At 47.0% G+C, this 20,186-nt stretch overlaps 1 protein-coding gene across 7 annotated transcripts in view; it reads left to right on the plus strand.

Moving 5' to 3' along the window:
* Positions 1-565: 565 nt before the first annotated feature.
* Positions 566-20,186, plus strand: part of ARHGAP39 (Rho GTPase activating protein 39) — a 395,325-nt gene continuing 375,704 nt past the window's right edge. For 3 of the 7 annotated variants that reach the window (XM_065586365.1, XM_065586367.1, XM_065586366.1), the window contains exon 1: positions 566-744. In XM_065586365.1, coding sequence (XP_065442437.1) covers positions 581-744 — 164 coding nt within the window. In that variant the 5' untranslated portion in view covers positions 566-580. The remainder of the gene's footprint in view (positions 745-20,186) is intronic. The other 4 variants (XM_065586369.1, XM_065586370.1, XM_005291111.5 and 1 more) reach the window with 3 other exon arrangements.

Raw genomic sequence — 20,186 nt, forward strand, 5'->3', positions numbered from 1 at the left:
AATGCTGTACATTTTGGTTGTACAGCACCTAGCACAATAGGCCCCACTTCCTGAATGTGGGTCTCCCAGGTGATTAAAATACAGGGGATGGAATAGGAGTACTTGTGGCACCTTAGAGACTAACAAATTTATTTGAGCATAAGCTTTCGTGGGATGGAATGTGAGTAGGGGGCCTAGGTACTGTAGCTAGGGGTGCTGGGGGTGCAGCCGCACCCCTTGGCTTGAAGTGGTTTCCATCGTATCCGGGGTTTACAGTTTGGTTCAATGGCTCTCAGCCCCCCCACTGTACACATTGCTCCAGCACTGTAGGGGGGCTGGCAGAAATGGGCAGATTCTAGGGAATTCTAGGTCAGAAATAGATGGGAATAGGCAGAGTTAGGGGAGCAGTGGGTGATTACAGGTGAGGGCTCTGGACTGGGCCCAATTGTTGCCCCCAGGTGGGCTGTAGCTGCTGCAGCCCCTGGCGCCCCTGGCAGGAACTACAGCTCCCATGAGACCATGGGAGGGGGCGGGGCTTGGACCGAAGGCTCCGCCCCTAGCGGCGCCTGGTTGGCTGGGGCCGGGTGAGGTCAGGTTGTCGATGGTGACGGGGGGACGCGGCGGGGCTGCAGCCGGAGCCGGAGCCTCAGTCGGTGTCGGGAGCCGGAGCCGCCGGGGCCATGGGCTGGCGGGCGGGGGCCGCCGCTCTGCGCACCCAGCCTGCCGCGCGCTAGCGAGCCGCCGGGGAAGATGGCGGAGAGGTAGGTGCGGGGACCCCCCCTCCCCACGGCACCTGTTCCCCCCCCCCCACACACACACCTCTCCTCTCCCCTCCGCCAGCGCCTGCCGCTCCCCCCGCTGGGCTGGGGTCCGTGTGCCCCCTCGCAGCCCCACCCCCAGCATCCCCTTCTTCTCTGACCCCCCCCCCCCCGCTGGGCTGGGGTCCGTGTGCCCCCTCGCAGCCCCACCCCCACTGCGTCCTCCCCCCGCTGGGCTGGGGTCCGTGTGCCCTCTCGCAGCCCCACCCCCAGCATCCCCTTCTTCTCTGACCCCCCCCCCCCCGCTGGGCTGGGGTCCGTGTGCCTCCTCACAGCCCCACCCCTCAGCATCCCCTTCTTCTCTCAGACACCCCCCCCCCCATAGCCCCACCATGTCCCCCCCCCGCTGGGCTGGGGTCCGTGTGCCCCCTCGCAGCCCCACCCCCACTGCGTCCTCCCCCCGCTGGGCTGGGGTCCGTGTGCCCTCTCGCAGCCCCACCCCCAGCATCCCCTTCTTCTCTCAGACACCCCCCCCCCATAGCCCCACCATGTCCCCCCCCCGCTGGGCTGGGGTCCGTGTGCCCCCCTCGCAGCCCCACCCCCAGCATCCCCTCTTCTCTGACCCCCCCCATCATAGCCCCACCACGTCCCCCCCCCCCGCTGGGCTGGGGTCCCTGTGCCCCCTCGGAGCCCCACCCCCATCATCCCCTCTTCTCTCAGACCCCCCCCTCACAGCCCCACCGTGTCCTCCCCCCACTGGGCTGGGGTCCGTGTGCCCCCTCGCAGCCCCACCCGCACTGCGTCCTCCCCCGCTGGGCTGGGGTCCGTGTGCCCCCTCGCAGCCCCACCCCCAGCATCCCCTTCTTCTCTGACCCCCCCGCATAGCCCCACCGCGTCCCCCCCTGCTGGGCTGGGGTCTGTGTGCCTCTTCACAGCCCCACCCCCAGCATCCTTTTCTTCTCTGACCCCCCTCTCATAGCCCCACCACGTCCCCCCCCCTTGCTGGGCTGGGGTCTGTGTGCCCCCTTGCAGCCCCACCACCACTGCATCCTCCCCCTGTTGGGCTGGGGTCCGTGTGCCCCCTCACAGCCTCACCCCCCCCCCCAGCATCCCCTTCTTCTCTCAGACCCCCCCCTCACAGCCCCACCGCGTCCTCTCCTGCTGGGATGGGGTCTGTGTGCCCCCTCAGAGCCCCACCCCCAGCATCCTTTTCTTCTTTCAGACCCCCACCCACTGGGCTGGGGTCCATGTGCCCCCTCACAACCCCACCCCCAGCATCCCCTTCTCTGAGACCCCCGCTCCCAACCCCAGCATGTCCTCCCCCTGCTGGGGTGGGGTCCATGTGCCCCCTTACAGCCCCCCCCAGCATCCCCTTCTTCTCACACACCCCCTCACAGCCCCACCCCTACCGTGTCCCCCACCCTGCTGCTGAGCTGGGGTCTGTGTCTTCTCCCCTTACAGCCCCACCCCTACTGTGTCCCCCTCCTCCCGAAACCAACCTCATAGCCTTACCCCCACTGTGCCCCCCTCCTTCCTGAAACCCTCCCTCACAGCTCCACCACATCCCCCTCCCCCCTGCTGGGTTGGGGTTCCTTGTGGGGGGGTCTGTGCTAGTGGTGTTGGCTTTTAATGCCTCCCTCCCCTGCTGTGGTGTGTGGGTGTCTGACATGCTGTGGGGAAGGGTTGCTGGGGGTATCTGAACAGGGGCTTATGTGGATGTAGGGTAGTATGGGATATGGGGACTGGGGTGAAGGGGCAAGTGCAAAAGAGGGTGGGTTTGGGGTATGTATATGTGACAAGTGAGAAGGGGTAGGCAGTGGGTGTTGGCAGGCTGCACACTGATATAGGGTAGGGGTGCATATGGGTGTGTGCAGGGTATAGTGAGTATAGGCTTGTGTGTGTGTGGGGGGGGGGGTAGGGATGTCCGTGTGGTGCTGATTATTATGGGGTGGTGAGATGGGGGGGTGTGTGGATATAGGGAAAAGGGGAGTGTATGGTTCAAACTCTTCACATGGTAGGGTCTGTTCAATGGTATTGTGATAAAGGGTGTGTGGATTACAGGGCTGCAGTGGGATGTGCTGGGGGTGTATATTGGTATGGGGTAGGGCGTGTGCCTAAGGGGGATGAGTTGTTTGTGCTGGAATGGCTTTTATTTATTTTACATGTGCAGCACTTGCAATCCTCGGTCTTTCTCTGTACTGTATGCTGCTCAGCGGCTGTGTTGCTACTGCTACTTCTCCTACTGCTTTCTGAGCCCTGCATTCTTGAGCTGCAAAAACTGCAGGATTTTTTTTTCCCTGTGTGATACCAGTTTAATCAACCCTCAGGTGACCTCTGCAGAAAAACCCACAGCTGCCATGCTCCTACACCTCACCTGGCAAACAGCGCTTGGGTGGCTTTTAGAAAAGCCATTAAAGGGAATTCATTATATGAGGTCCTAGGTGCATGAAAGCAGCAGGTGGCTTGAATGAGGCTATGCCTGTCACGGTGTTTACATCTGGCCCAGTAGTAAACAAGGTGTGGTACTGTGATTCAGTGCCATCAGCCCACCAGGTGTGGTGCTGTCTCTGCAGTTTTTTGTGCACCATTGACTGTGCCATGGTAGCATGTGCCCAGATAGTAGTTGCCCTGAACGCTAATATAGCTGCACATTCATTAAAAACAGTGTGATTACACTTCACTGAAAATCTGCTGCCTTCATTTGCACTGTTGCTAGGAGTGCTAATTTCTTTGACGTGAGGGGGAATCAACACCCTTGCACTTGAATAATTTGGCTTAATTTTAGAAATGTCCAGCTGTGTTTTTTTTATATGGAGAGAGACAAACAGTTTCTTGCAGTGTAGCATTCATGGGTGTGACCTGCTATCTGTAAGCTTCAGGCTGTGGCTGGACTGTGCTGGCAGGCTAAATTAGATCTGTTCTTACGTTGAATGCCTTTTTGTAGTACTGTTGTTGGGATGTTAGGGCTTTGTTACATCATTGATTTTAATTGATGAAATGGCTTATTTCTTCTGCACTATTAACTATGCTCTAAGAGTGAACCGTAAAGAATGGATGCAGAAGATAGGGATCAAGGTCCCCAGTGTTGATTACCCTCCTTCAATCACGGTGAAGTAATTGTATGAGATATGGCCCTGTGAACCTAATAGATTCTCACTCGGACTGTGCCTTGGAGGAGAGCGGACTCCTCCCTGCAGGTCTCAGCCAATACATGCTGGGGGGGAAATTCCTTGGCTTAGTTTAAACCCAGTGCTAGTGAACCTGTCACTGCGGCTAGTGCACCTAACGCCATTTACAAACTGGGATGGAACTGTTTGATTTTTTTTTTTTCTTAGAACCCAGTGAAGTAGATTCTGCCAGCACCTCCTGGGGCAGAAAATCCTAAATATGTATCATTTGGGAGAGGGAAGCTGGCAGAGGAAGGCCCTCTGATTTCCAACTTTGTTTCTGTACCCAATGCTGTGGGCAGCATTTCCTATTGAAAGCTCTTGCCTATGGAATTTGCTGCCACTGGAGATAAGATGGGCCTAGATCTAGCCTCCCTGCCAGCCTTATTTCTTCTCATTAGTGGAAGACCTGTGTGAAGAGAGCAGCCCTAAGAGCAGAAGGCCACTAGTGAGATTGATCCGGTTTGGGATTAAAGAGGGAGGGGAGCAGAGTTGTGGTTCTTCTGATAGAACTGATGTTGCTTATGTAGAGGTGCATGAGGTATGCTTTCAGCAGTGTTCACGTTAGTTACCTGTATTTATAGGGTGTCTGTGGTCTCTGGGTGTACTCTGTGGCTTAAATATGGTAATAAACAATTCTAAATAAAAGAAGCAAAAATGCCAGTCTTGTGTGACTTGCAGCTTTGAAGGAGATGAGGCCAGTTGGCTAAGAGCCCAGGATTTCATAGCTCGTAAACAGAGAAAATTTGGGTAAAGAGATGCAGCAGGATATGGCTAAATGTATTTCTATTGGGTGCAAGTGCTTTATTGAGAACATCCTGCTTCTGGCTACTAGCAACCTTACTATTGGGACAATGAATTTGAGTGATCTGTACAGGGTTGGGTCAGAGAGAGACTGACAGATCTTAATTATGGGATCCTTCTCCCAATCCTACAAACCTAAGATGTTCTTTGTATCATTAAAGCCAAGGATCTTTCCTAGCTTGTTTAAAAGCTCTTCCCTGTGCCCTCTCCATGGCAAGGTAAGATGACCAAACCAGGATGAGAACTTTAGATTGGCCCCCAGGGGTGGTGTGCAACTTCCCTTTTTATAGAAAGCAACAGAGGGTCCTGTGGCACCTTTAAAACTAACAGAAGTATTGGAGCATAAGCTTTTGTGGGTGAATGCCCACTTCATCAGATGCAAGACTAACACGGCTACCCCTTTTTATAGAGCCTTTCTGTTGCGGGGTTTGCCTTCTGACTCTTAGTTCCACAATATATCCATGTATATTTGCTCCTGCTAGAATCAATCAGCCATTTCATAGGTTGTAACACATGTTCCCCTGATGCTTTTGGGACCCGTAATAAGAAAAGGGAAATCTAGGCTACCTGTCAGGAAGGAATATCCTGACAATTAGAACTATTTGGCTGTGAAATTGTCCCTCTAGAGAAGTGGTGGAAGCCCCACCTACTGGAACATTCACGTTTAGACTAGAAAATGTGCAATATGGAACAATCCTGCTCTTCCTTGGAGAGATGGGATACCATGGCCTATTACTGCTCTTCTCTTCCATCTCTAACTTGTATGATTCTCATGTGTTTAAATCTTTTTGAAGGTATCGGTGTTGTTTCCAATTTGTTGTCTATCAACAAATTTGGGAGCAGTTCAATCAGAGGACTGGGATTGGGATTCCTAGGTTCTGTCCTTTTGTCACTGACTTACTCTGACTTTGGACAAATCATTTAAACTCTCTGTGATACCAAGTTCTTGCTGTAAAATGGGTATGAGCCCTGCCCACCTTACCGGGATGCGGAGAATTAAGTGTAAATTTGACTCTTCGAAATTCTTGGTGCTAGAATAGTGCAAGGATTAGCATACCCTTTCCACAGGCGCGTTCCTGCTTTAGACAGTTGACCAAATGAAGAGCAGCATTCGCAACTCCAGACACTGGTGAATTTTCTCCATTCAGAGCTGTTAATATTTACAATGATCTGTGTTTATGATCATCTGTCCAGGTCGTATATCTATGTTCAGGCAGGCCAACCTAAAAATCCATGCCAGGAATTTCCATACTAGCATGCCTAAGGAGGGATACTTCAGTCCTGATTAAGTGTTGTACTTTTCAGCATCCTTGTTCAGAAGTTTGGCCTCTGTTGGGATTTTGTTGCATGTTTAAATGATAGTGTAGGTGGAATACATGTGATGTCTTCATCAGCAAGTAGCTTGGTTTGGGATGATTTATGTAAGATCATGCAGGTTTGGATAACCCATTCTCTCAATCTATTTATGATAGTCTCCGTGATTTTACCAACAGTAAGACTTCAGACTTGTTGGGTTGCGCCCACTCCTTTCTGAAATGGAGGGTACCCCTCAAATTCTAAGGTGATTTCATAACATGGTGATGTGTGTATTTTAAAAACAACAGAACTAATAGAACATAAACATTTCAAGTGTCCGGGCTGATCCGAGGTGTAAAACAAATGTTAGTGGGGTTGCCAGTTCACATGCAGCTCTACTGATATTCTGGGCACTGGTTATGAATCATTGGGGCATGATGATTAATTGGGGTGTAAGATTTTATGCTTTACAATCACTGTACAATGATAGTGGTTATCATTCATCCCATGCATTCTTATAACATATTATTTGGCAATGTTCATGGCCCCCAAAGGTAAATATTATAGAAAACTTCATTCTTACCCCTGATCCATGTCCCTTGATGAGGTTTTTCTCTGCTTAAATTCTGTAATGATCCTACAGTAACCTCTTCCCTTTAGTATGTTTACAAAATAATTTGTTGTTCCTCTCTTCAGCAACCATGCTCTCCCTCTTGTATTTTTTGCTTCAGTGATTATTACCTTACATGCTCTAGATAACTCATTGAACTTTGACTTCTCCTTTTCCTCTTCCATCACTTCTCAAAAGATTTCTGCTGTAATTCTCTTTCCATTTTGCTGCTAATCCAGGATGGCTATTTTTAATCCCCTACTTGCTTTCTTGGCAACTGGGATAAATCTACTCTAGGTGCTAAGTGGAACCACTTGAGTATTTTCCAGGCAGCATATACACCCTGCCCTTTAAATTAGTTGTTCCTTTTTGAGTGCACTTGTACAACTTCTAACACTTGCTTTCTCAGAGTTCTACCTTCTCCCCCCTGTCTGCTTCAGTCTAGCAATGGAAAAAACTGTAGCACTGTGTTGCTGCTACCATGTGTCTCTCATGGAGTTAGTAACTGCTATGTCTGTTAGCACTTCCCCCTTGCTGGCACCTTGGATTCCCCTTCAGAGAATGCTTTTGCCTTGCCATCCCTGCTTTGAGTTATCAGCTTTTCCTGGCTGGGTGTGGATTTTCCAAAAAGTTAGGTTATGTCTACACTGCACTTACATCAGTAAAACTTTTGTCGGTTGGGGTGTGGGAAAAAACCACACCCCTGACAGACAAGTCTTACTGATGAAAAGCGCCGGTGTGGACAGCGCAACCACCCCTCATTGGGATTGGTTTTATTTTGTCGGCAGGAGAGCCCTTTGCTGCAGACCCAGAGCGGCTACACTGCGTACCGTACAGCTGTGCCGCTGTAAAGTGTGCGGTGTAAACATGGCCTGAGTCTCAGGCCAGACCCTTTCCCTTGATGGCTAACTCCAAGGCCACCTATCCCTGTGGGCTTGTAACGCCTTTGCAGACGCTAGATTCAGCCAACTAAATCTGACTCGCTTTTCTAACTTCGCTATGGGTACATCTACACTACAGGGGGGAGTCGATTTAAGATACGCAAATTCAGCTACGTGAATAGTGTAGCTGAATTCGACGTATCGCAGCTGACTTACCCCGCTGTGAGGACGGCGGCAAAATCGACTTCTGCGGCTTTCTGTCGACGGCGCTTACTCCCACCTCCGCTGGTGGAGTAAGAGCGTCGATTCGGGGATCGATTGTCGCGTCCCGACGGGACGCGATAAATCGATCCCCGAGAGGTCGATTTCTACCCGCCGATTCAGGCGGTAGTGTAGACCTAGCCTATGTTGCAAATGATGAATGTATTCTGTGTATGCAATGCTATATGCTCTTGTATTCTTCTATTGATGTAGCACAGTTGGGGACTCTACTCTTGGATAGCAGCTGCTAGCTGGCCTAGTGGATAGTAAGCTTCCCCCCCTCCCTCCCCTCCACGGATATCTAACCTGGTGGCCCTTGTTCTCCTAGATTCAAGCCTCTTCCTAGCCCTCCCAAAGAGCCTCCCTTACTCAAGAGGGTGTTATCCTGAGCAGGCAGGCTTCCATCCCAGCAGGTGTTCTGGTTCCTTAAGGACCTAAATTCCTCCTGCTTTACACAATAAACTCTCAGCCACACAACAGGGGACTGGATCTCCTGTCTATACACTATGCATCTGATGAAGTGCGTTTTAGCCCACGACAGCTTATGCCCAAATAAATTTGTTAGTATCTAAGGTGCCACAAGACCTCCTCGTTGTTTTTGCTGATACAGACTAACACGGCTGCCACTCTGAAACCTGTCTATACACTCTATATGGAAATTTTGTTAATATTTAGCTTTAAAAAATCAATAGAAGCAAGCAAGGAATGTAGGCTCATGAAATATAAGGTATAGTAAGCCAGTGGCGCATTTAATAATAATAAAAAAAACTACTTCTTTTAAAATGAGAAATGTGCAATTTTGACTGTTGGTTAACATCTCATAAAACTTGTGGCAAATGAAGCCTGAAATAGACTGTCAGAATGAGAAGCCTTTGCTTATTGTATTTTACAGATAGTGTGATCCAGAAAATTTTGTTCTTGAATTGAACACTGATTGGTGGTTATATTTCTGGTACAGAGCAGAGCTATTTCTTGACTTCTGAATCATTAACTCATCATTGCAGGTTTCCAAATACATTTGACAGTAGAGAGAGAGAACTTATTGAGGACATGGGGGTTAAGTGAAAAGACAGCAAAATGATATCTGGATAGGAATGCGCCGTAGAGGGAAAGGTAGCTGTCTGTCTTCTCTCTTTCTCCCCCCCCCCCCCCAGTTAATGGTTATTGTGTACAGTTGAGTTTGAACTGATTGGTGTAAGGGTGGCTAACCTGCTGCGTTTATAACTGTGCAGTGCCCTCAGGCTGCCCTCCTCTTTCTTATGAGGGCACAACACATAACATTCCTCTCCTATCAGTAGGAGAAAAAGGGATATGCTATTTCAGAAAAATCTCTATCCAACAGTAAATTCTTGTAACTATTAATGCTTTGTGCCTCTCTGGCACCTTCCATCTGAGGCTCTCAATGCATTCTACAAATGTTCATTTAGACCAGTGGTCCCCAACTTTTTTCGTCTGGCAGGTGCCAGACGACGAGCCACGGAGGGCTGTGGCGGTGGACAAGCGTGCCGAATTGGCGGCATTTCAGCGGCGACGCCGATACTTCTCGGCGGCATTTCGGCGGATGCTTGTCCGCTGGCCAGTACGTGGGCTCACTTAGACGCCCCGGTGGACGCCATGGTGCCCGCGGGCACCGCGTTGGGGACCCCTGATTTAGATTTTCAACACTCCTGTCACTATTCCCGTTTTATACATGGGAAAATAGACAGTGAGGATGACCCTGTCCAAGGTCACACAAGAATTACATGGCAGGGCCAGAAATAGAAGAACCCAAGTCTTCAGACTGTCCTGGGCCTTGACCATGAGATCACGTTTCCTTACCTCTACTGTTAAGCATTATGAGGAATCGTTTGCATTTATGTTAAAGTGAAACACTGCAATGTAGCATTTACAGAAAACAAATATGAATGTGTCCATTTCTGCTGCTGTCAGATGCACGTGGTCTCTGGTCTGCCTTTTTTGACGTGATGACATTTCTCTGTTTGCCTCATTGCATTTTTATCGATCTATTTGCTCTGTGCTCTGCTCGAATGTAAATGACTTGCACAGGCAACGTGTTTGGAAATCCAACCTCTTTACCATCTAGAAATGTTACTAACCCTGTGAGTTGAAGGTACATTATTATTTTATTGATTTCTATAGTACCTCTTGCAAGCTTGAAAGCACTTCATATGCTGTAGGCAGGTAGCATGTGAAGAAGTTCTTTACCTAGTAAAATGCAGCCATCTCCAGGGTGGAAAATGGCAGCCTTTTCTCCAGACCAGAGTTTAGCATTTTTTACTTCCCATCCTATATTTCAAATGGGGGAATTCAGGTTGTCAGACTGTATTTACCCATAATCCGAGTTTGTCTAGAACACTTGCTGCTCTTAAGGAGGGAAAAATCTCTAATGACAAATGACTGCAACTGGTTTTGTCTCTGAAAAACAGCAGCACATTACCCACATGGAGGGGGGGATTGAGTTACATGCAGACTCAGAAGGAAGAGTGCTACCTATTAAATTGCTGGCCTCACTTCCTGTTGTATCTTATTGTTAGCCTGCCATCTAAATCCTGACCTGGCCCAATTCTCCTAAATTACTGAACTCTGAGATCACAGCCAGAGGTAGTCTAGCAGAGCATATGGCACATGTACCAGGTTTAATGTCACTAAAGTTTCACAACCTCTTCTTTGGTAACTAGCTTATCCACTTAATATAATAATAGCAATCAGTCGGAGGATATATAAGCTTCCTGTATGGTATATGATTCTGCTTTGAGCCTCATCATTTATTACTCCCGAGGGAATTCTGCACCAAAAAATTAAAAATTCTGCGCACACTATTTTAAAATCCCTGCAAGTTTTATTTGTCATTGAATAAATGCAGAGGTTCCAGCATGGCAGTGGGGGGGTACAGGCCACTGGCTGTGTGAAGGTGGGAGATCATCCTGCAGCACCCCCATCCCTGGGACATGGACTCAGCGGTGAGGCTGTACCTGACTCTGACACAGCACAAGGCCCGGGCCTGCCCCAGAAACACCCTGGGCCCTGCCCCTCTGTGCCAGGCGCACCAGGTGTGGGACAGGCAGACTCAACCAGGCAGGATCCAAGTGTAGAGGGGTTCGGTGTGGGGAGAGAGGGTTCTGTGTGGGACAATCTGGGTGCAGGCAGCTCAGTGCGGGGGGTCTAGGTGGGGGGGATCTGGAGGTACAGAGTCTTGTTGGAGGGGGGGTTCCAGGTGCAGGAGCAGTGGAACTCTGCAGGGGTTTCCAGGTGATGTGGCTGGGGCTCAGTGGGGGAGATTGGGTGCTGGGGAAGTGGGGCTTGGTGGGGGTCTGGGTGCAGCTAGTTGGGGGCCAGTGGCATGGGTGTCTGGATGGGCAGCTCAGGGTGGTGCAAGGGGTGGGACTTGTCAGGGTCGGGGTTTGAATGCAGGGTGCTCAGTAGGGGTGGTCTGGGGTGCAGGGGTGGGGGTACAGAGGCAGGGGGTCTGGGTGCAGGAGGCTTCAGATTCAGGGGTTGAGGTTCAGTGGGGTGGGGTTCGGAGTGCTAGGGGCTTCTGGGTATATGGGGTGAGGCTTGGCAGGGATGTCTGGGTATGGGAGGTCTGGCTGCGTGGGAGTTGGAAGGATACAATGACCCATTCCCCCCCACAGCTGAGGAGTGATGGGGTCAGGAAGCAGGGGAGGATGCTGAGCTTTCTGCAGCAGGGGGAGGTTTGCAGGGAAGAGGAAGTCCCATCCTCTCCTGCCTCCAGCCCAGCTGGGACTAGCAGCTGATCCTGGCTCAGGGCAGGAGCAGCTGGCTGGGGTGTCCCCAGCCCCGCGGTGCTCTACCTCTCTGCCAGCTGTTCAGGTGCCTGAAACGATGTACCTGCGCTGCTAGGGAGTGGTGCGTGACTGCTCTTGCAGCTTTCCTTTGCTTCCCTGTCAAAGTCATCTTTCTGCGGGTAAGCAAAGAAATCTGCAGGGGACATGAATTCTGTGCACACATAGTGGCGCAGAATTCCCCCAGGAGTAACTTATAAACTGGTATAAGCTATGCTATGTGTGTGTTAATTTCCTTTTATGCCTACTTTTGAGTGCACGTGTGCCACAGAGCTTTCATCAAATTCCCCATTACAAGCCCACTGCAACTGCTCTAGGTAAAAATCCATTGATGTATTAATGTTTGATTACTCTGGTAATATTTAATGTGGCTGTAAATGTTTAGAAAGGTTTCCAGGCAGGAAAAACATCAGGCAGAAAATCAGTATTTGATAGATGCAGAGCAATTGAGTGATTTGTTAAATGTGTATATGTATATGAATACATACACACACACGTCTGTCAGGCCAGCAGGCTCAAAGATCACATGTGGCTTGTTTAGTCTTAGTGGAGAAAAGATGGCACTTACTGAGGCTGCTGGACCCAGACAGATCCTGTGGGTCTCTCTAGCTCTCCAACCATCTGACAAAACACATCCTGTGCTACTTAGTTGTCACATAAGATCTTAAAGTCCTGGCCAGAACTAAGAGTGATGGAAAGCAGTGCCTGGAAGCTGCGAGAGGAATACCACTGACTTTTTTTTTTTTTATTTGTGGGGCTGACTAATTTATACTTCTGATGATCAGTTCCAACAAAACCCAGCCAAACTTCCAAGGGATTTAGGCACTTCCACATTGGAATTGGTTCAGGGTTTGGCCTTCCTTTCAGGAATGGGAAGGCAACTTGGATCTCAGGGCTATGTACACAGGAATTCGTCCCTCTTGTGAAAATCCCAGTAGTGTTTCTTGCCCCTGTCCTTTATAGTCATGAATCTTGATAGCCATTCTGAAAGGCAGCATTGGGGGGGGGGGGAGGAGTTGACAGCTTTTTCTCATCTTCTCAAGCTTCGAGAAATCCTTTCCTTTATTCCTTCTTGGGATCAAACTAAAATCCACCTTTGGGTACCTCTGAGGTAAGTGTCCCCACTTCCCATTCTACATGAGGAGTGAAATAAATACCGGTACTAATAGGCCTGGTATATAAAAGCCTAGCTAGATTTCTCTGCCTGAATCTGTTTGAAAAGATTTTCTTATGCTCTCAGCTATAGTAGGCTCCCTATTCCCTTCTAAAAGTCATGTGCCCATCTGCCTCTAGTGGCATATCCTATCCAACCCACCTCTCCAGGTGTGTATCAGAATTGGTCAGGAGAAGGGAGGCTGAAATGAGGATGGAAGAACTAATTTCGTGGCACATATCTGTGTTAATTAAGAGTGATTGTTATAAAACAACAGGGTGGCATGGGGGTAGTCTCCATGAGATTTTCCCCTTCAGATAGAATTTGTGGTTTTTTTAGGACTGCTGGGAGCTTTTAGATCTATTTCACCACGCACCCTTTGAAGTGATGCTGTTGAATCTGTCATAGCTCCCAATAGTATCACTTTCAAGGCTGTAGGGAAAATTTAGAAAATGAATACGTCAAGCTTGCATTCATTTAGAAGCCTTTTTAGTTTTGCATATCTAATATCGCCTTAATGTCACCTTGAGTAATCTGTATCATAGTGCAGATACTCAGTGCTAGAGCAAGGTTTGTGTCAATCTCTTCATTCAAATCGGTTTGAGAGTAGGGTGTGGCCTATAAGTTAATTAAAAAAAAAATTGCTCCAGGGAGCAACTTAGCATATGTTCTGGTTTTATGAAATTTCCAATTAAAAATCTAAATATCAAGGCTTATTTACTCTGTCTTGAAGGAAAAGTGGCGGCTATGACACTAAGCTTTGACTAGTGATCACTGCATGCAGTAATGCCTGGAGCAACTTTTTTTTTTTTTTTTCCCCAAGGAAACTTTGTTTAGATAACTGACCGATCTACTTTTCCCTTCTTTGTTGGGAGTGATTCACAGTGAAATAAAGCCTTTTTCTACTCTAGCCACTAAGAAGAAAGGACAGCAGAATTGCTCTTGGCCGATCAAATGAAGATTTTTAAAGCAAGTAAGCAATAGTCCACGTGACAGATAGCACTTTCGTGCAATATCGTTGGTGCGCTGGTATTGTATATAACCTCTGGCAGGGTGGAGGTGGGGAAATGTGACTAATATTGCAACCCTGTGCAGTATAACTGGCGTCCATTGGCACTAAAACCAGTGAGTGGTCTTTAAGACAAATCGGTCAGGTTGTAACCCCTGTCAGAGAGGTACCCCCTCCTGGGAAGGCTCGCATATACTAGTTCAAACTACGTTCTCCAGAGACCAACAGACAAGGGAAAGGACTTTTGGCATAAATAGCCTGAATTTAAATGGACTCAGTGCTTTCTTTCTGATCCAGCAAACGGACATGACCTTCTGCCCAATGGGGTCTAATCCTTGCAGAAGGGTTGTAAAGTCTTGACCTAGTTGGGCCCTATAAGACTGATGGGTGACCTCTGATAAGCTTGGCCCAAGGAGGGGGAATACAGGTGCAGTGACCCTGAAACTGTGACCGTCTGGCTGGATTTACCTTAGCCCACTGTCCCTGTGATAGTTTATGAACCTCCAGGTCACCATCGTTTTTCAGAACGAGCAGTAACTTTACAAATACCTCACCAGTATGGAGTTGAGTTGTAAGTCCTCTGGTGATCCATGCTGCTGTGGTCTAGAGTTGAATTATATTTGCCCAAATGTTCCTCCTTAGTTTGAAACCTCACAGCAGCAGGTAGGAAGTCCTAGCAGGGAAAGTCTTGCTGGGTGTATGTGAAGGTTTAGGACCCAGTATAGAGCCAGACCTGGTGTTGGTGATGGTGTGAGGGAAGCAGAGTTGTTTGTAAGTACAATTCTGCCTCTGGGCTCTACTACTAATATCAATAAAGAAAATATTCAATACATTTAATAAAAACTCTTGGAAGGTGCTGCGTTTTGGGCAGGAACTCTGTCTGCTTTATGAAGACCACAGTAGGCAGCCTAGCTGCTTAGTATGAGATGCCCCCCCCCACTTGTTTATCCCCATCTAACCTGTGAAAAATGAGTCATGTCTGTAGTGGGACTTGGAGTTCCTAGCTCTGGGCACCATGTTTCATGCAGCTGATCCTGACAAATCAAGGGGTTTTCTGTTCTTGAAGTTGTGGCAGTGGAGTAGTTTTTGTATTTTGTTGGGTCAGGTCAGATTTGCATTTCTCTGAATGAATCAAAATGGCTAAGGGGGTAGGCTCTCAAAATGTAAATGAAGGGGTGGATGGAGCAGCAGGTTCCTGTCACTGATTGGCCAGTTGGGGCACTGTGCACTAGTGAACTCCAGTTCTGTTGATCTTGGGTGGTCAGCAGGTATGTTAGTGAGCACTAAGGGATGAGCTGCCTTCATGTTGGTTCGTATAGAACTGAGGTATGGTTGGTACTCAGTAACAAATAACTCCTACTCGCTAAACTTAATATTAAGTATAAGGACCTGATCCACCGCCCACTGAAATAAATTAAAAGATTTTTTTTTTGGGGGGATTTCCATGGCCTCAGGATCAAACTCTAAGAGCCCATAACCCACAATAACGGGTGAAGTATAACAACCTAGGTAAATACATGGAAGATATACTTGGAATGTCTCTTTATCTGTACTAGGAATATAGCAGTGATGTGTCTTAGGGCTGGTCCATACTAAGCCCCAGTTCGAACTAAGATATGCAACTTCAGCTACATGAATAACGTAGCTGAAGTCGAAGTATCTTAGTTCGAACTTAAAGGTACTTACCGTGGGTCCACACACGGCAGGCAGGCGCCCCCGTCAACTCCGCCTACTCCTCTCGCGGAGCAGGATTACCGGCATCGACGGCGAGCACTTCCGGGATCGATTTATCGCGTCTAGACAAGACGCGATAAATCGATCCCAGAACATCGATTGCTTGCCACCGAACCAGCGGGTAAGTATAGACGTACCCTTAGAGATACTTACAGATGGTGGTACATAGATTTGCCTCTCAAGGCTCTGAATATAGCTTTCTACCGAGGTATTTTAATAAAGAGAATAACACTTCAAGAAGTGAGATTATATGGAAATACTTGCATTTCTCCCGTGACTGAAAATAATTGGTTTTTAAACCTTGTACCTCATATGGTATAACTGTATGCTTTGTCATCAGTTATTACTTATTAGTGTTTATAATGAGGGAAAACTACGGCAGAATGTCACAATGAAAGCTCACTTATTTTGTATTAGTACAGTACATTGCAAACACATGCAGAGCTGTCTCTACAACCAAAAGCTTGAACATAAATCTTTCATTTTGGTACCCTGGGGAAGATGCTACAAGTTAGTTTATTTTAAGCCAGTGCTATTTATCCTTTAAAATGCCTTCTCTTCCAGATTCAACTGTTAGGATTTTAGTTTGTTAAATTATCAAGGTGGTCAAAATTAAAAGTTGAGTCTTCCAAATGAGGAAAAGCATCTGAAAGAAGAGCCTTAGTGAACAGGAAGAACTAAGATGAGATAGATGCATTGTTTACATTACATTGGTACCTGGAGGCCCCAGTCAGGATCAGAGCCCTGTTGTGCTTGGAACTGTACAAAGACACATGAAGACATGGTGCTTGCCCTAAAGAGCTTGCTAACGAAGACAAATGATATCTGTAGGGCATGGGGATAGGGCTGCAACCAAATAGGCAGATCTTATCTAGATGAGTAATTAAAAATGTAATGTATCCGTTATCCCCATCTGTCCCACTTAAGCAGGCTTGGCAGAACTTGATTCTTAGTTTTTATAATTGTGATGGATAATATTGATATTTATCTTTAAGCATTTTTTAATTTTATTGATTTTAAATTTTCACAGTTGTGGGAAATTATGGGGGATCAGGCAATAGTGGGAGGTCTGACAATTATTTAATGACAGTAGTTCAGATTAAAGGTAAAGCTTTATAAGTGTTTAAAATACAAATTGTCAACATCACATGTCAAAATATACAAAGTAAATATCCTTAAATCAAACTCTATTACAGTCTCAATCTGTATTTTTCTTATGTTGCCTATCTGTAAATTTTGATTATCATCGAAAATATTTTTTCGTCTGTGCATGAGATAAAATCAATGTTGATCAACATTTAGCAATAAAAATCTAATCTTTCCAAGCCTCAACATAAGTGTTACTAATACTTATTTCCCCCTTTCGGTATCTCCTGAGTCTTTGATCTAGTTTGGTAGAAGCTGTTTAAACCTCAGGTTGTTCAGCTCTCATCCCCAGGACAGACAGTTAGCCATATCCTATGTTGCAGTGAGCCAGTTATCACAGGTACCTACAAGATCTCTATCAAGCATTCTTAAAACTACAATACCCACCTGCTGAAGTGAATAAACAGATTGACAGAGCCAGACGAGTACCTAGAAGTCACCTCCTACAAGACAGGCCCAACAAAGAAAATAACAGAACACCACTAGCTGTCATCTTCAGCCCCCAACTAAAACCTCTCCAGTGCATCATCAGAGATCTACAACCTATCCTCAAAGAAGATCCTTTACTCTCACTGCTACTCTGAAACCTACTTTAATTTTTGTCTACATTCAGCTACAGTCGTCCTAGATGGCAACCAGGCTCTCTCCCAGCAGCCGGAAAGCATCTTGTTAAAATATCAGTCTTAGTGCTGTGACACATCTGTGCACATGTACTGAAAAGTCAAGGAACTCTATCCTAATTAAGGGTCCTAATGCCAGTCACAAATACATGTGCAGGGTTCCCATTGAATTAATTGGGGGAGCCCCTGTGCATACATTCCATTGAAGAATTTGGCCCTATATTTATTAATGTCTGGGGCATATTTTTGCTAAACTTGACTGTGTGTAGGCTTAACTAGGTCAGCACATGAGAGAGATTGGGGGGCGGGGGAGAACAAGAGTTGCTTTAAGTCTTTTTTGATTTAGACACATCCTAATTACGTGCGCACCAAAAAAAATCGAATGGGCTAAATGTTGGACTGGTAATTTGGTAAATGATCTTACCAAAGAAGGAATATTAATAGTAAGTTAAATTATTTGAATTAGAAAGCCTTGTCTGTACTAGAGATCTCCCCACACCAATGCAGCCGCCCCAGTATAGATGTAGTGCTTTGGTGTAAACTGCCGCTTGCACCCAGTGTAGCTTGTCGTGGTTTACACCAACGCAGCACGTCTACACTGGGGCAGCTATGCCATTGGCTAAAACCCTAAATGTAGGCAAGTTCTTGAATTCTAATGGGTACTCTCAAGATACTGTTAAGTGCCTTGGCGCTGACCCTGGGCTGGGAGGAGGGAGCCACTGGAAGGCATGAATTGGCTCCTGATTAACTCCAACTCCCCTGCTTTCCCAGTTGGAGATTCTTGACCCCTTCAGAATGGGAGGCCTAGGGAGGGGCAGGATTCATCAGGTAGTCAAACGAGGGCAGCTGTCCCTAAGCTCAAGAGCAGCTCTTGTTTCAACTGCCTGCACAGATGTGAGAAGACAGACTGGCCTCATGATGCCAGGGACCTCCTTACCAAGAGGTATTTGAGGTCTGCTGCTGCTTGTGAGGATGGCTAAGGAGGTGAGAAGCTTGCTAGGGAAGGAGAGGGTGGGCTCCAAGGAGGAAGGTCAAGAGCTGAAAAACCATCTCCTTCAGTTCATTGGTTCTGGCCCCTTGGGTTGCATGGTGTCTTTTGTATCTGAAATCCATTGAGGAAGATTCTGGAAGCTTGATAACAGCAAAGGAAAAGTATATTCCCCTCGCTCTTTCACAGAGCTCACATTTTTCCTTTCCTTCTCTTTCCTCCTTCTCCCACATTACCTCCTGGGAATTATAGTTCCTGGACTCAAAGCTACAGGAACCACCTAGAAACAAACTTAGAGAAACAAGCTTGGGGAAGCTGTCTGCACCTAGCTAGATAGAACACACCCTTCCCCTTTTAGTCATCATTGTAAAACTTAGTCACCTCTAAACCATCACTTGAATCAGTAAGTCTTCCAATATTTTAGGCAGTCTCCTTTGACTCACAGCTCTTCTAATGCCTGGAAAGGCAGGAACAAAACTAGGCACTGGAGCAATTCCTAAATGCTAAAGACTGTCTATCTCTATCAGTCATCGATGTTCTTTGGTCCAAGGTGGAAGTCCTCATTCTCTTCATGAGCTGTGGACAATCTTGAATGTTCCTTTTCCTTTCATCTATTACTACAGCAGAATGTCCATGGATTTCTGTTATCTGCAAAGACACGAGTATCTTAAACATCCTTTTATGACTGTCAGCTTCACATGAACAGAATCTCCAAGGTGAAGCCTCATGTTTCAAATTTCTTCTGATCTCCGTACTTTCCATTTCACCTGTTTGTTAACATGTTCACAGATAGTTTCATTGTAAGGTTTGGTTGAAAAAGGAGACCATGTAAGCCCTTGACAGGTAGTAAGTCATGTATTGACCTTGCATCTTAGGAGTATCACCCTTTGAACCATTGAGTGTGGAGTGGTCCTATAAACAGTGTTCATGTAAAGTTTCTTTCCATGGTCTTGCTTGCAAACTGGTGAGTTGCAAACTTTCTTTCACTAGTCTGTTCATTTTCTTGACTAGACTATTAGCTCTTAGGTGGTATAAAGAAACTGTTTTGTGCTTGATACCATTGCTACTGAGGTAGTATTGCATTTCAGCAGAGGTCAGTTGCATTCCATTCTCGGTTACAAATTCCTTGGGAAATCCTTCTCTGGTGAAGAGAGATGACCTGAACTTAGTCACTATTTCAGTGGTAACCTTTCCATCTTCGTTGCATCCGAAGAAGTGAGGTTTTTACTCACGAAAGCTTATGCCCAAATAAATCTGTTAGTCTTTAAGGTGCCACCAGACTCCTTGTTGTCTTTCCAGTGAGTAACTTTCAGCCACTTTGAATGATCTGTCATTACACACAATGCACAGTCAACCTGTGGAACTCTTTACCAGAGGATGTTGTGAAGGCCAAGACTATAACAGGGTTCAGAAAAGAACTAGATAAATTCAGAGGACAATAGGTCCATCAATGGCTATTAGCCAGGATGGGGAGGGATGCTGTCCCTAGTTTGTTTGCCAGAAGCTGGGAATGGGTGACGGGATGGATCATTTGATTATCTGTTCTGTTCATTCCCTCTGAAGCACCTAGCATTGTCCACTGTCAGAAGACAGGATACTGGGTTAGATGGACCTTTGGTCTGACCCAGTGTGGCTATTCTTCTTATGGCAAACCTTTTCATAGCAGACTGATCTTCAAATGATCCTATTCTGTCAAGAGCCAGTTTCTCCTATGCACAGTTTGGATAGTCAATGGATATTAGAGTAATGCTGAAGGTTTCTGTGACTTACCAGTACTAGCACGAGGCATGCAATTCTTGATTATTTCCTCAACTTGATGGTTCATCACATTCAAACCTCACATCCTTTTTTAGAAAATGACGTGAAGGAACTACATTTTATAGCAAATTGCTCTACAGACTTTGAATACTATTCACACAATCCAAGAATGATCGAAATTTGTCCTTGTTATCAGGCTCTGGTGCATCACAAATGGCT

The sequence above is a fragment of the Chrysemys picta genome, chromosome 2 (assembly GCF_011386835.1).
Source record: "Chrysemys picta bellii isolate R12L10 chromosome 2, ASM1138683v2, whole genome shotgun sequence".
Lineage (NCBI taxonomy): Eukaryota > Metazoa > Chordata > Testudines > Emydidae > Chrysemys > Chrysemys picta.